The sequence below is a fragment of the Cynara cardunculus genome (assembly GCF_001531365.2).
Source record: "Cynara cardunculus var. scolymus isolate 2C chromosome LG 9, CcrdV1, whole genome shotgun sequence".
NCBI classification, from domain to species: domain Eukaryota; kingdom Viridiplantae; phylum Streptophyta; class Magnoliopsida; order Asterales; family Asteraceae; genus Cynara; species Cynara cardunculus.
The window spans coordinates 13,428,022-13,445,540 of record NC_037536.1 but is presented as its reverse complement, the minus strand read 5'-3'; the positions used below and the strand labels follow the sequence as shown (position 1 = coordinate 13,445,540).

Sequence of the window (17,519 nt, the reverse complement as noted above, 5' to 3'; positions counted from 1 at the left end):
CTAATTAATTTAATATATTTATACGTCAAGTAAAAAGTTTATGAACAAATATAATATATTTTTTAAAATATAATATTTTTTGGTAAAAAAGAAAACAATTCTTATTTTCCTTTTTTTCAAAAAACACATATTTTTTAAAAAATATTAGCAAGATAAGTTGTGTTCTACTAGTTTTATTGATATTGGTATATTAATGAATAATTTAGAATTTTTTTAATTCATTTAATACATTTATTAAATAACATGTAAAATATCTAAATATTAAAATTAAAAATACAGTGTTTAATAAGAACTAGTAGATGCTATAATAAAATAATTTCGAAAGTACAATGATGTAGTAAGAAATTACATCACTATAGTATATGTAGACAGCTTACGTGAACAATGAGGTGGCATGGAAACCTAGTATAATGGATAAATTTAAATCAAAATGTTACTCAATGCTATAATGGGTAAAATTTTCAAAGTACAATGTTCTAATAAAAAATAGTTTGAAAGTACATTGCAGTAATAAAAAAATTGAAAGTAAAATGTTATAACAAAAAAATTTATGAAAATAGATTGTTATTTTGTGTATTTTATCCAATTTAATATTAGACTATAAGAATATAAAGCCCATAGGCCAGTGAAGAAAACCTATATCATTGAATCCAATAAAGCCCATGAGATTGAGAAAATATTTAAAACCTATTCGACCCAAAACCCAATAAACCTAAAGCCCATTTAAAAACTTGCTGCCCGGTTTTTAATTGGTTTAGGGATGTTAAAAGTATTTACAATATATTTTTTAAAATATAAGAAGTTAAAGATGTAGGGTTAATTTTTTGCTTTGACAAGTAGTAAAAGAATTTAAATTTGGAAAACTCTTTAATAATTATCGCTTATTATTTTTCATGTTTAAAAAAAAATTTATTACATATATCTAATGTTTTTCATTTTTCATTATTTATATATATAATTTAAATTGATTATTTATATATTTGTTTATTATATTCTTACGTGTTCTGTAATCAGCTATAGTGATTTATGATTCTAGATAAAACAGAATGCATCAACTATAAAACTTTGAATTAGGTTACACTAAACGTAAAAAAAATTAAGAGGTTGTTTGACAATTGTTGAATGGTTTGATATAGAATGATTAAGAGTCTCTTATAATATGCAAAATGAAATATAATTGTTTGGTAATTATTCAGAATGAAATTAAGGTGCTGAATGGTTAAGGGAGACATAAAATACAAAATCATTTAGAGGGTTTTAGAACCATTAATTTTTTTTGCCAAACAAGATTCACCTTTTAACAATTCAAAAGTTAACTCTTAACGAAACTATTAAAAAATAAACAAATAATATTTTAGTTGATTATGAAATCATAATAGTTGATTTTGATTTTAAAAATGTACAAGATCTGTGTTTGAAACATAATAATGCCTAGTGCCTAGTTCTTTATCTTTTTGTGAAAAGATGTCCATAGTAGTGTGAATTTATCACCGAAGAAAGAGGAACTATTGATGTTCACTACTAAAGTATTTAACTATTATCTTATTATTATGGGTGGAATTCTTGTGAGAAAGTAAGTTATGATAGAAAACATAAGAAGAGATCTACATCTTTGAATCAATCTTAATTGAATGTCAACACTATGAGGTGTATTCATTTCTAAAGCACAATTCATAGGTGAGGATGAGATTAAAACTGATCAAGTGTTAAGTTCTTACGTTTCTCACTATAATTTTTTTTTTCTTCACAAAATCATTTGATTATATATGGTACATTGTATTTATTATGTGATTACTTTTTAATTTTTATTAATTAACTTATTTATTCTTATCAAACGATAAATCATACTAAATTTATGAGCTTTAATTTAACAACATAAATTTTAGGTTTATTTTTATTTGAATTGTGTTTATAATCATTTTATATTTCCATACTTTAAGTATTTTTTTTAATTCAGTAAATAAAAAATTTAATAAGTAATAATTTAACTTTTTTACATAGCACTTTTATGTAACGTTCTTCAGAATTTTCTTACTACTGTGAGAATTTCACACAACTTTTCTGCTGTCAGGACTCCTCAACAAAATGTATCTCTAGAAATTGTTGCAGACTTTCAAAATCCTAGTGTTTCCAGAGATAATGACACTACAAGTTCAAACCAACCTGAATCAAGCTAAAACATGTTTGTACCTTTTGAAAATGTTGTCTCAATCTTAATTCATCAATCCCAGAAAGTGCTACACATAATTCTAAACCTAACTATGAACAAGCTAGTCCAATTCTTATTTTTCATCTTTCTCTCCTCTCAATTCTAGTCTCCAAATACACGACTTATTCAATTCAATCATTGTTTAAAACATTAAGTTAAAAACAAAAACCGTTTTTAATAACTAGGTAAGTAAGTCATCAAACTCATTAAGTAAAAAATGAACATGCCTTCGGATAATAAAAGGCCATGCTCATACATCTTAAATTGTGTAAGGTATTATGAATTATTGTGAATCAAAGCAAACAAAACCAATATATCGTACCTGATGGTAAGGTTTGCGGGGAAAGAAATAAAATGTACGCAGACTTGGTGTATCTTCAAAAGTAGAGCTGTTATTTCTGTAAAATCAAAACAGTATGTCATACCTAAATGTAGAGTTTTGCAGAGGAAAAGATAAGATATACACAAACCTAACACGTACCTTTAAAAACAATGCGGTTGTTTCTGTAAAGAATATCGGTCTATGGAAAGTATGAATTACTTAGTGACACTTGTATAGCATCTTACCAGTAAACATCTTTCCCCAAAATACCCTTGTGAAACTGCTGCTGCTGTTGTTCTTCTTTTTGGAAGAATCTTTACCAATTCTCTTTTTAAGATTCATATTCTCTTGTTTGAGCAAATCAACAGATAAACTTAGTTGTCTTATTGCTTCTCTTTTCTCTTCATCTTTCTGAGCCAACAACTCCTTCTCAAACTTGTTTTCTATTTTGATTTTTTCAATTTCTTCCCTCAGATTCTTCACTTCACTCGAACCGTGTTCTTCCGCCCGAACTTGATCATCATCTTCTTTGTGTTCACGATCATCGTTGTTCTCGGGTTCACGGGAATCTTGATCATGGTCGAAGTCGAATGACTCAGAATAAGTGTCGTAGAGGTGACTACTACCGGAGTCGGATTTGGTGGCGTGATCATAACGTAGAGCTAGTGAACGATGGGTTCGATAGATATCCTCAAGAAGGTTAATAAGCTCGGGTCGTTTCTTGTAATACATCTCTGCTCGTTCTGCGAAAGAATCCGCATCTTCTTCGATGATTTTTAGCATGGATTCTGTTTTCTCATCAAGTTCTGTGAATCATGGTTCATATATGTCATTGATTCATTGAAAACCTCGTACAGTATCCATCTATTTCAAATCAAATTGGATCAAATACAGTCAAATGAAATACAAAGGCCATAAGTTGTAAAAGTTGGACACCATACATAACTAGAAAATCACCGATGTCATTGTGTTTTGGTACGTGGGACATGACTGCATAAAAACTTCTTGTCTCATTTATTTGTTCACATTCGACTGGGGAACGACAAGAACGCAGTGTTAAAAATGCATTTTTTCCATCTCACCAAAATAGATGGAACAATAACCTGGGAGATATGGTAAGATTGGTAAAATTTACTAAACTGCCCATTCAAATTATAAGCCTAAAAGCTGTTACAATTCTTTCATCCACTTACCTTTGTCTCGCATGTTTTGTTTTGTCTAGTCTAGTCTAGTTCAATTCCATATGAGGATACACCTAATGAGCAAACATGTTCAGGCTGAAAATGTAGCCAGTTTGATGTAATTTTGGTGATTGCTCTAAACTTTTTTCACTGCAAGGTCTTGGAGAATATCCTCACACAACAATGTTAGAAGGAAAAGTGAGAAATTTAAATATAAATGGTATATTTATAAAAGTGAATCTTCCCTTTCCCTTTTCTCTGATTCTAGAAGATTGAAAAATTATTTCATTTCCATTCCTTTCCTTCACTTCCTTTTAAAGAATAGTTTCCTTTCTTTTCCTTCCATTTTTTCCCCTCCCCCTTTTCTTTTCTCCCCAAATTCAAGAACAGAGTGTAGATGTCAAACAGGTGGCTGAATATTGAAGATATCAACTACATATATCACAACACAGTGGTCAAGTGATTCAAATTTTGAGCCCCAAGTAACCCATGATGACTCCTATTAGAAAGGAAGCAAAGGCATCAAAACACAGAGAAATTGATTTACCGGCAAGAGTGGATCGGAGCCATGGAGACTTTCTTGTGATACTAGTGTTTTGTTTGTCAAACCACCACCAGTAAGCAGACAACTTCCTCTTTGAATCCACCATTTTCTCTTCACTCAAAATGTCTCAATTTGCCAAATCAGAAATAAAAAAAAAACAATGAAATTGCTTAATGAACATTGATACAGCTGCAAACAAGTAGCATTAGATTATAGGAAATTAAGAAAACCTATTCAAAAAACGGAATTAATTGCGGAACGACATAAAGTCGTTCTACACATCGGGCGAGAACATCTATGCCATTCGACTTGCTACAAAATCCTTAGATCTTACAAACACCATGGAAATCAGATTAGGGCCAGAGCATCTATGCCATTCGACTTGCTACAAAGTCCTTAGATCTCACAAACACCATGGGAATCAGATTTCTGTTACAAAAATGAAAAACTCCCGGCCACATTCATAGTGGCATATTAAATTTCGAGAAGGATTTTCCCTAAATCATCGAGTAAACTGTAAATATCTGGTGGCCGGAGAACTTCAGTTAATGTTATATATACATCGTAAATGGATCAAACAATCAAATCCACCACTTCGTATAACTAAATGAGAACTACGATTAACTCCGACGGAAACTCCATTAACAAGAGAATCTATAACTCCATAATCGAAACCACAACTTCACATGCGATTAATGATCAGAGAATCAGTAATTCCTAAATCATCGAACAAAAAAACTCGACTAACGAGAGAATCTATGCCTCCGCAATCAAAGCCACAACTCCATCTACTTTAACAGAAATGCGATTAACGGTCAGAGAATCAGTTATTCCTTACTCATCGAAGAAAATCTCAGATAACGAGAGAATACACGTCGATTGTTAGACACAAATAATAAATTAGTCAGCAATCAAAGCAGTGGCCGGTTTCTTCGTATAATCATAGAGAAAAAAATGAAGTTAACGCGAGTAAAGAGGTTAAACTGTATTACCTGAAAGAAGAAGAGAAACAGAGGTTTAATGGCGGACAGCTTCCACCATTTTCACACACATAATGGACGAAGACAATTCTAATCAGTATGGAATGTTTAAATACGGAAGGCTGGAGCGATTGAGGGTATAATTGTCATTTAAAAAGGTAAAATGGCGGGTAGGACTCCAAAAAACAACAAATCAGAACAAATTAAAATTTAAATAACAACCTCGTGATGTTTATTATCAATTAAAATTTTAAAACAACTCCAAATTTTAAATCAATCTTTGCATTTATTTCTTTTTTTAGAGATATTAACCGTATCTTACTTACGGTTTTAAAATACGTCTGATAGAGAAAATATTCAGTATATTATAAAACAACTTAGTTCCTCTTTGGCTCTTTCTGTATCAGATATTGTCCGTTTTATTCACATATGAACTCACGGTTCTAAAAAAAGTCTGATGAAGAATGTATACAGTCCTTTATAAGGCAGCCTTAGGGGTTGTTCGTTTCATTTTCTATTAAGACTCGTATGGATAAAGTTGTTTGTAAGATAACAGATAAGTTGTTGTTCGGTTGTCATGTTGAATAAACCGTCTGAATGTCATAAATAACCATTTTACCCCTGAATCATCTCTCGTCGAAATCTCTCTCTGATTTCCATCACAACCGAATCCTCCCACAAATCCCTCACAAAACGAATCTTCCCAAAACCCAATTCGTTTATGATCCCTTTCTCTATTAGGGTCTCTCGGTCTCTTGCCACCTCACCAACCTCACCCATTCGGCTCTCTCCCTCTGTCACTGACTATCTCTCTCGTTCGGCCCCTCGACCCGAACACCAACACTCGTTGATCGCCACTAACCGAACACCACACATACCCTTTCACCTCCCTCCCTCGCCGACTCTCACTCACCCCAAATCCACCCAATTCTCCTTGTTCGTTGTCCCCCCAACTCCCATTCACAAACCCTCTCTCACCTTTACACCAACCTCTCTCTACGCTACACATACCAATTTTAAAATCGGTTCCTCTCTTACTTTCAACGAGCCCTCCCTCACACCGATCCATCCCTAGCGAATCAGCGTCGTCCTTCATCCCATCTAACCTACATCTACAACACATAGACTGCTCGCCGAACTTCCTCCCTCCTCTTACGGCCCCTCATCACTACCCTATCGGAAAGGGCATGGAAGTGAAAGGGGGAAAAGAGGGAAAGGGTAATAGGGAAACAAATAGCTTAATAAAAAGCTAAGTACAAAGGATATCACTTTCTTAGCTAAGCGATTCAGCCCATGGCTGATTGAATAATCCCATACCTAAGAGCTGGATATGGCTGTGCGAATAAGCCATATCCTTTATACAGCTCATTAAGCTTCTACCGAACAACCCCTCTCAATCAATGTAGGGTATTATAGTAACTGGTTTTTTTTTCTCAATCAAATTTCAATATTTATTATTTTGGAAAATAAAATGGAACTAACTTTGAAAATTAATAACCTAAAAAAAAGGTTTTGATTTTATCAAAATACAATAAAAATAAATTAATTCCATTTTAATACAAATTATCATAATTTCTAATTCAGAAAAACAAATATATTTCATTAATTTGTTTTTAAGATTTATAGAACCCAATTTGAGTTTTGATTTTTATTTTATATATTTAATTAAATATAAATATCATCAGATATGGATTGAGGAGCTCCTAATTCATATCATAAATATATATATTTTCATGATAAATGTGAGAAATGTAAGCTTTATAATATGATCTGAAATTCTTGTGTGCAGACATGTAAAGGTTATGGTTTCACGGTAACTTTTAAGGTGGAGTTTGGGATTGTTTATTTTGAAACAATTTATGTTTTTTTATAAAAGTGTTTATCAATTTATTATAAGTTAAAATGCTTTAACTACTTCAAAAACTTTTTATTACCAGTTTGGCACCGGTATAAGTTCTTTAGTCAAACACTCAAAAATGCTTATTACCGGTGCCACACCGGAATAAGTCAATAAGTTGTTTTTATAAGCCATCTCAAACACCCCCTAAATACGCATTTCAGATCCATGTAAATATTACCTCATTTCACAACATATAAGGTAATACTGAAATAGTATAAAAATACCTTCACTTTTTTATGTGTTTTTTATAAAAATGAAAATTTCACATGTGATTCCAAGTCTATGCACATGTTCAATCATTTAATCTTAATCGGGTCACAAAAACAAACTGAACTAAAATATAACTGGTTACCTCAACAATTGAAATTTTCAAATACAATACACTAATAAAAAATAATTTGATAACAATTACTTTTTATAGAGTTTTTTTTCTTCAAAAATCAATATATACATATAGAGAGAGAGAGAGACTTGAGATCATGTGAAACAATACTGTTTTTGTAAGACACGTGAGACAATTTTTACACTTAAAAATTCACAACAAAACATTGTGAATGTAACTTTCACAATACTTTTGTTGTGAATGTTCTGCTTTTTTTACCTTCATAACATTTTGTTATAAATTTCAAGTACAAAAATCGTATCTCACGAAAACAAAACAGTTTTGTATATATATGTATATGAGGTTTTGTAACAAACTAGATGTTTTTTCATGTAAAATTTTGATTTTCTTAATGTGAAGGTTCGACATTTTACTATAAATGTTCAGTGTTTTGCTGTAAAAATATTCGGCAAAATCAACTCACCCATGACATGAGCTTCAAAAATGGTCACATAAACCCAAATCAACGCAAATCTTTCTTAAAACCGAGTAAGACCTTTGATCAAAAGCGTCACCAATCTATCAAATCAGGCAAAAGCTAAGCCTGGTCTCGACTCCAATCGCTTGAAGCCAATGCCAGACGTAAAAGGTTGTTTTTGTACGTTTAAGCGCCTTTGGACTCGAGAAAAGGCCAAACGCGAATCATAATAAAATTCCAAGTTTATTATTAAAGGGATACCTACTATTATGTACAAGAACAATCCTAACCTAACTCAATGAATGACATCCATATCACGGGTTCCCGTGGCATAAGACACGAATCCTCGACCACCGAAAATCGGTCGCATAACCGAATCATCGAACCTCCGCCAGTAGTGGTGAACTGTGTTTGTAGGACTATTTAGCAGCATCTTTAGACTCGATGTCGTTGGTAACGTTCTGAGATTTCCCCTTTCGGCATCGAGATCACCTCCGTTCCCGAGAAGCGGGATCGCCAACGACCTCGGGCTCGACGGTTCAGTTTCCTCCGGAGGGTGAGGTAGCAACATCCTTAGAAACGGCTTAGTCAACAACCCAAATACCTACAAGCAACGGTTTCAACAGCCGCAAGATTCAAGATTTACGAATCTAAAACAAAATGAAGAATCTTAAAATGACCTCTCTCTATCATGTCCACAAGGCACACAGTTTTAGAAATATGTAATTATTACATTTTTTTAGTTAATTAAAACACAATTTTACCCTTAATAACAAAGAGCGTAATTAATTTCTTTGTCTCATAATTAGGGGTATAACCGGAAAATATGCAATAGCCTTTTAAAACTGGACACTTATTTTGAGACAGACTATGTCCGCAAGGGAAAATCATACACTTCTAGAAATATGAAATTATGACACTTTTCAGGTAATTAAATGACAATTTTACCCTTAATAATAGAGAGAGTAACGAACTTCTACACCTCATACTTCAGGGTAAAATTGGAAAATATGTACTTATTTTTAAAAGTAGACATTTATTTTGAGACAAACTAAAATATAAATGTAAACACTTACCACTGTACTGAAAAGAACAATAGTAATGGTACTGGTGATCAAGAGAGCATTTGCAGGCTGTACGGTTTGACCAGATCCAGTAAACTGCAAATCAATCAAACATCAGGATCAGATTGAAATGTTAATTTTCTTTTTGGTAACTATGGATTTCTAAGCCAGCTTACGTGCACCAACTAATTCTGCGAACGACCACGAATGGCCTGGAGTCATCGCAGGTGAACCTAGGGGTGTAAACGAGTAGAGAATCGAGTTTTTAACGAGTTACTCGAGCTCGAGTTTGAGTCAAGCTTGAGACTGGTATTATTTTCAAGTTGAGCTCGAATAACCTACTACTCGACTCGACTCGTCTCGGTTCGTTTACACCCCTAAGTGAACCTCCCCAGCCACAATGGCTTTGGCAGCGCCGGGATTTGAACCCGCGGTAGATTCAATCATTGGAACACCTTTATATATACCTTTTATAACTATATCCCTTAAACTTTAGGGTTTAATTTTGCATAAAACCATTCAATTCGAGTTTTAAACGAAACAGTTTGACTTTTCAACAAAAAAAGTCAGCTGTCTTATATTTAAGCATAAATCTCCTATCAAAAACGTGTTTAGGTGGAAATTTTCGTCTTGAATCCATCTAATATCGTCTTAATGTTCCTAGGAAACAAATTACGTGAAGTATTTCTATATTTTCATATTGATTTTATTGCTTCAAACTCGATTTCCATTGTTTGACTTTAAGGATAGTCAAACTATCGTGAGTTTTCAACTTCAACTCTCGATTAAAAACGTCTTCTTTTATAGACTCTAAAATCTTCTCAAAACTAGTACCAAAAGTTGATTTCAATAAACGCAAGTTTACCTTCTTATAAGCAAGTGCAACGGAGACGGCACCGCGCATTAGACCAGCCCACCAAACCGTAACCTGCTGCTTAAACCCGACCTTTTCATGCCTTTCCTTCCGGGTTAAATTCGATAAATATGAAAGAGGGAGTACAAAAGCCGCTCTTCCAACCATAATCAGCCCGAGCAGCGTAGCACTCGCCCCAATGGATTTTCCAGGACTGCACCCACAAATTGAATCTCGGTTTCAAATAGTAATATGAAAGGAAGAGGTTAGCGATCAAAGTTGTTTAGAGTGGTTACGTGTTGTCTACAAACCGCCATTTTTCAACATCCAACGAGTCCATACCGACATATAGGAAGATAAACACTTCGGCAATAAATGACATTGTTGCAAAAGTATGCCTGCAATCCACACAAGCCGATGTCAATACTTGAGCTAGCTAGCACCTAAAAACCAAACCAAACGAAACGAACCCGGTAGGGTTTGGGGAGTAGAAGTGTGCAGAAAGTCTATCTGATCCAATTTAAACCGATCGATCCAATTAGAACTGACCAACCATCCAAATTGGACTGGATCCAAAACTTCAACATTCAAATTGGATCGGCCGGTTCTTGGATGGTAGTCCGGCATCCAATAAAACCGAATTGATCCAATCCGATGACCATCCAATTATCATCCAATTAATAACTATGTATAATCATTAACATTTTACAATATTGTTTTTTAGTGGTTTTTATATTCATTGTTTTTTAATAAGTTGAGAAATATATGAATGATTGGTTGAAATTGTATATTAATTGGTTGAATATTGGATCAAAAATCAGATAAATCCAATCCGATTCAATGAATAACCAACAATAATATCCAATGGATGGAACCAATCCGACCCAATCATCCATCGGCTTGGATTGGAACGGTTGTCCAATGTTAGTCGGATTGCATCTGATGACAAAATCCAACATCCAATGGATGATTGGATCGGATACGATCGGATCCACCTAAATCCATTGGATTTCCACCAATGAACGCCCCTACTGGGAAGGGTAAGATGTATGCAGACGTGATATCTACCCCAAAAAGTAGAGCAGTTGTTTCCATGAAAGATAGCTAACACCTAAAAACAAAACCAAACCAAAACAAACAAACCCAATATTTCCCACCTGAGATGGGGTATGGGAGCGCAAGATGTATGCGGACTTGACCTCTACCCTAAAGGGAATAGTGGTTGTTTATGTGAAAGATGGCCATCTAACACCTAAAAACCAAACCGTACCAAACGAACCCAGTATATCCCGCTTGAGGTAGGTAAGATGTATGCAAACGTGACCTCTACCCCCCAAGAGTAAAATAGTTGTTTCCGTGAAAGCTAGCTAGCACCTAAAAACCAAACCAATCGTACCCAGTATATCTCATTTCAAATTGATCTGGGGTGAGGTCTGGGGAGGGTAACATGTATGCAAATTTGACCACTACCTCAAAAAGTAGAGCGGTTGTTTCGAGAAAAGTTAGCTAATACTTCAAAAACCAAACCACACGAACCCAATATATCCCACCTAAGGTGGGGTCTGGGAATGTATGCAGACCAGGCCTCTACCCCAAAGAGTAAAGCAAATGTTTCTGTGAAAGTTAGCTACCACCAAAAGAAAGCAACTTTATGGAGAGAATCCATTTCGAGTATGGAGATGATTACACACCTTGTAGTCACTTGTGATTTTAAAGTGACGTTATGCCAAGCATAATGCGACATCAAGATCCCACAAAAGAATACTGTAAGGATTCCACTTAATTTAAACACCTACAGGAAATAAAGTTAGTTTAAAATAACATTCGTATATATATAGGTTAAAAAGATGGCAAAGCGCTTACTTCGGCTGTAATGTATGAAAGGTAAGCCATTAGTATCATGAGAGCTATTTCACGATCGGTTGAATGCCTACAAATTGACACACAACTTTCATTTAAGGCATTCATAGATAGTACTGAAATACGCTAAAAGATTACTTGAAGCAAGTTAAAAACATGAGATGTATAAAACCAATCAAACAAGCCCAGTATATATCCCATCTGGATGTGGGATCCGGAGGGGTAAGATGTACGCAAACCTGACCTCTACCCGGAAAAGTAGAGCGACAATTAAGTGAAGACCCCCAACTAGTGAAAATTGTGTGAAAGAAAGAAATACAAATACGCTAAAATTTGAGAAGTTAGATACGTGTAAACGATAGCAATATAACAAACTCGCTACATACCTTCCAAAGTATAACGTTCTAATGATGAACGCACATAGAAGTCCAACCTACAAAATGCAATGAAATTTAATGAACAATATATTGTTTAGAACTTTAAGCAATCAATTACTAGCTAGAAAATATAATATTCAGCCCAAATTAAATGTCCACAATGAAAAAACACTGTTTTAGAAACGTCTAATTATTACATTTTTTAATCAACAAAATAACAATTTTACCCCAAATATCAGAGGGGGGTAATGAAGTTATTCATCTCATAGTTAAGGGTAGAATTGAAAAATAGTCACTTACTTTTGGAAGTGGACACTTATTTTGGGATGGAGAGAGTAGATAAAGATAGACAAACTTACAAAAACTCCCAACAAGGTGCTAAAGAAGAACAACGACAAGAAATTGCCGGCAAATTTGTAGGCAACAGCTGTGTTCATGTCGGATAGATCAAAATTCATGACTGCATTAAAAAGTACCACGGATGTGGCATCATTCACCACTCCCTCCCCAAACACCAAACTGTATAATAGTGGTGTCTCGTCTTGATTAAGCACCTGTCGGGTAGTATAAAATTGTGGTTATGACATTTTACTTCTTGGTATGTAGTTCCTTTGGGCTACATTTGGTACGCAGACATGACAGGACATGATGGCAAGAGTGAGTTGGGTGAAAGAAGTGTGGAAGGTCTAAGGGGTGAGATTTGATATCTGGTGATTTAGTAATTTACTAATTTTGTCTAATCTCCATGATTTATATTTCCACCTATTTTGAGGGGACGGAAAAAATGCATCATCTCACCCGGGTCATGTGTTGTCCCATTCTAATGTCAAGTTTTTTGTTTAGTCATGTCCTGTCCCATTCCAATGTCGGGTTTTTGTTCTGTCATGTTTTTCATGTCATGCATACCAAACACCCTTGAAGATCATAAATAAAAAAATACATGTACCTGCAAAACGCAAACCGAATCTGTTGCAGAAAATATGGCTCCGAGTGCTTTTCCCAATCAGACAAAAAAATAGAAGAATTTCAATTTTGTGGTACCACCGCTTGTATATATTCATCTATGTAAGAATAGTTTCGAAAAGATGAAGGAAAGAGAATAAATACCAAGATAATCTTTGATCTCGAGGTAACCAATGTCGAGTTTAGGGAACAAGCGTGTTGCACCTAAAATCAAAACTTCATATTAACTTCTAAGAAAAAAGATATATCAACGAGCATATACCTAAATCTAGTTCGCCAAAAATCTGCAAGAATGAGGTATGGGATGTCACTATACGGGTCCTTTGGTTATATGGCCTTTCTGTCAAGTTCTTTTTTAAATCCATGACTTTCTAACACATTTGAGAATGTCACAGTTTAACACAAGAATGCCTAAAAACTTGTTAGGTCATGGATTTAAAAAACACTTGTCTCGAGGTCATTTAGCTGGATAACCCGCCGCCATACATATATATGACGAATCAAATAATCACAAGCATATACACATATGAGACAAATACGTAATCAACCGATAATAAAGGGACTTCAATAAATATCCGATCCAGCTATGTGCACAGAGACATTCTTTTGGAAGCATATGAACATACCATAAGATATGATGGCGAACGATATCAAAGTACCAATAGCTCCATACGACACAATGGTCATGAAATTGCGGAAAAATTGCTTCTTTTTCACTTGAAACCTAGAGAAAAGATTAACCCCGGTCAGAAGGGAGTATTTAAGGGTATATTTAGGTATATAACCTTAAATGAGATTTTAGTTTAATCCATGACCTTCTGACGAATAAGAAGTCATTTTTTCTTTAAAGAGGACACAAGGTCATAGATTTAATTAAAATCTCATTTAAGGTTATATACCTAAATGACCCAAGTATTAAGACACTAAGACACGTATGAAGATGATTACAATGGGAATTTAGGCAGGATGAAAATAACACAATTTTATAAAAACTGTGGTCAAACCCTCGCCGGGCCTACAAAATCCAAGGCCTTTTTGGTTGCTCACTAAAAACAGGCTTGGAAGACCCGGGCCCAAGCGTGAACAACCCCGGGCCTTGTGCATCTCAAAGCATAACTACATTCGTATTATAATTTACAAACCAAATGGACCCATTTAAAAGTAAGAAGAGAAGAGGAAGATACATAACATACCCAGCATTGAATATTATTGGTGGAAGAAGATACATAAAAAAAAACTCTTGTTGGAACTCCAATATCCGAGAGCTTTTACCACCAGAAGTTAGTAGAATAACACATCCTGTGCCTAGGCCCTATCACCACAAGATTACGATTGTGAAATCAAACAAAAGCAAAAGCAACACCCATAATTTTCATCACATCAAGTGCAGTTCATAGGGTGGGGGTTAGAATAGAAGTGATGAAGGGTCCAGATCCCTTCTTACACTTCTCACCTTAACTCCTATTCTCACACGACCCTTCGTCTATGTATGTATTTATATATATATATATATATATATATATATATATATATACACACACACACTTCAAAGAAAATGTTTAGTAACACTTACAATCAGAAGGGAAGTTATTGACTGATTAATCCACCGGCTTTTTTCAAGAAGATGACCGATAACTATGCAAGCGCATAGGAGGGCGGTAAATAAGGCGATCTGATCCACAAACTCAGCCTCCGGATCTGATGAACTCGATGATAACAAACCCATATCGTGGGCTGCCAAAAAAATACAAAAAAAATGAAAACAGAATTCCACCACGAACAGATATTTAGGTATATAATCTTAAATAATATTTTAATTAAATCCATGACCTTCTAAGGAGTACGAAGCCATTTTTCTTTTAATGGGGCCAGAAGATCATGGATTTAATTAAAAAACCATATTGTTGTAATGTTGATTTTATGACAATTTGTACGCTGGGTTTTAGGAAAAAGAGTAGCTTGCAGACCAATAGAAACTTCTAGACACTTCTGCTTTTAGTTTCTAACATTCATCTAAACAAATTCATGGCAATCATCAAAACCCTAAAATCTCGACCTTATAAAAAAAGATGAAGACCTACCGCCACAACAATGTACCAACCCAGAACGAATTATCCCAATAATTATACAACTATTGATTACAGTTTTAAGATGCCAAACAATAACCCACACGGTACACCTACTTCGTTTCAATTTCAATTTATTTTTTTGAATTCTACTCGTTCAAAACAAGAACAATACCAGAATTCATTGATTTTCACACCCTAAGAAACATAGAAAAGGGATCAAATACGAAAAGAACAAAGAATTCATACCTCAAAATCAGCTACAAATAGTAGCAAACCAGCAAATTCTTGAACTGCAAACAAAGTCAACAGAATCTCATATAAATAAAAACTTTTCTAACAAAAATCATTCAAAGACAAAACATGAATTTAAAGGATGTTTAGGGTTAAGAATTCTAGACGCTTCTATTTTTGGTTTCCAATAACATTCATCTAAACGGATCCATGACGACCCTCAAAACCCTAAAATCTTCAACCGGATGAAAAGATGTTAAATGCTACATCAATGTACCAACCCAGATAGAATGATCCTAATGATTATAAAATTATTGATTGCAGTTATAAGCTATTAAACAGTAATCCACATGCTACACCTATTCTTTCAGTATCATTAATTTTAGGATTTTACTCGTTCAAAACAAGAACAATTCCAGGATTCATTAATTTCGACCCTAAGAAACATAAAAAATATCAAATACGAAACTTCGTACCTCAAAATCCGTATACCGATAGTAGCAAATTCTTGAACTGCAAACAGAGTCAACAGAATCTCGTATAAATCAGAACTTTTCCTAATGAAGACCACTCATTCAACAGGAAAACATGAATTCAAAGGATGTTTAGGGTTTGCTTAACGAGCAAGTGTTGAATCTCTTGAAAGGCAATTTTGGAAAAACCGCGAAACTGCGGTCAAGGTATTATAAGGTGTTACCGTGATGATGGAGTATCCAGGTGCGCCAACATGGTCTACGCCGTTAGATTCACCATGATCTACGGCAAGATTCGAGGTGGTTGGGGTTAAGTAGGAGTATTAAAAGGAATTGAATTAATTCCGGATTTGGTCCTTGTAGTTTAATAAAAATTACAACTAACGTCCTTAAACTTAAAAAAGTGGTTGTCATTTTTTACGACTATTGTCCCTCTCCTTAACTTTGTTAACGTTAACTCTGTTAACCTAGGGGCATTTGAGTCTTTTTGTATTTTTCTTATATGTTTTATTAAAAACTTGAAAATATATCATATTAAGTTTTTTTAATATATATAAATATTATATTTAAAAACACAATGAATGAACAAGGACTCAGCATCAGTGGCTTCATCTCCGATGAAACCATCCCGACCAGTGGCTTTCGTCTCTATTCATCCCCTCCCTCCTTCATCCCTTTTTTTCTGCCACCACCCACTCCACCTCCACCTCCATGGATATGCTTCCACACCCATATCTGATTCATTCATCCTTGTCCATATCTGTTTTACTCATTATCTGCTCGATTTGCAACCCTATGACTTAAGTCATTTGATCTGAGATTATCTTTTACTTGCTCTAGGTTTGGTTCTGAACATATCTGCGAAAAATAAGTTTCCTTTACTGTGTTTCTAAACGAATCAAGAGACTTGTAAGGTAACATTCTTTTATTGTTTTTAGGTTTTTAATTTCCATGTTTAGTATGGTATTTATATTTTTAAGTGTATGATATTTATATACGACAAATGAAACGAATAAAATCGTACGCCCTTCTCACCTGTGGTGAGTTTTGAACCTCTGACTCTCTAGGAGGTCAGAGACTACGATACCGCTAGGTCAAATGTCATTTGGTTAGTATGGTTTTCTTTGTTGTGGTGGAACTTGTAAGATATAAACAGATCATATTATATAATGTGATTTTAGAATTTTTAATAGGAAAACAATTAAAAAGAGGTTAAAAAAACCATAATACTTATCAAGATAACTGATTTTTTAACGCTCTCCGTCAGAGGAACCAATTTTAAAAAATTGACAACAATCAGGACCAAATCCATAAATTTTCAAGTTCAAGACGCTAGTAATAAATTTTCATTAAACAACAAGGACCAAATCCGTGATTTCCTACGGATTTTTTTGGTACCAAATCCACGTTTTTATTTGAAGTAATTTTTATTAAATTATAAAATACATATTTGTGTTCTTATTTTTTTTTTTTAAATCAGAATTATGATTATTTTTATTATTTAAACTCTATAAAACTAAAAGATAAATCTATACTATATTATAAAGCATTTGACAAAAACTCTTAAAAATGATTTTTTATGCACGAAATACTGTTTCTTGATCTATATTACTTAAAATTTAATATTACAAGTAAATTGTGTATAAGTACAACTTATTAAAGCTCCATACTTGAATTCGTCTAACTAACTGCA

The 17,519-nt window shown here is 34.0% G+C and overlaps 2 protein-coding genes across 2 annotated transcripts; both read right to left on the bottom strand.

The window, feature by feature from the left end:
- Positions 1-2,750: 2,750 nt before the first annotated feature.
- LOC112517806 (protein NETWORKED 3A-like) lies at positions 2,751-4,362 on the bottom strand. The gene is made up of 2 exons (XM_025125177.1): positions 4,260-4,362; positions 2,751-3,337 (listed from the first exon to the last, which is right to left on the bottom strand). The coding sequence occupies exons 1-2, from the start codon at positions 4,360-4,362 to the stop codon at positions 2,751-2,753; spliced, it is 690 nt and encodes a 229-aa protein (XP_024980945.1).
- A 3,674-nt stretch (positions 4,363-8,036) lies between these two features.
- On the bottom strand, positions 8,037-15,984 carry LOC112518046 (sodium/hydrogen exchanger 2-like). Its single transcript, XM_025125576.1, has 15 exons — positions 15,830-15,984; positions 15,369-15,412; positions 14,627-14,787; positions 14,247-14,365; positions 13,680-13,777; positions 13,198-13,257; positions 13,037-13,083; positions 12,450-12,644; positions 12,100-12,146; positions 11,717-11,783; positions 11,545-11,645; positions 10,150-10,251; positions 9,866-10,067; positions 9,013-9,096; positions 8,037-8,540 (listed from the first exon to the last, which is right to left on the bottom strand). Exons 3-15 carry the CDS (start codon positions 14,777-14,779, stop codon positions 8,232-8,234), a joined length of 1,584 nt encoding a protein of 527 aa, XP_024981344.1. The 5' UTR covers positions 14,780-14,787; positions 15,369-15,412; positions 15,830-15,984; the 3' UTR covers positions 8,037-8,231.
- Positions 15,985-17,519: the final 1,535 nt, after the last annotated feature.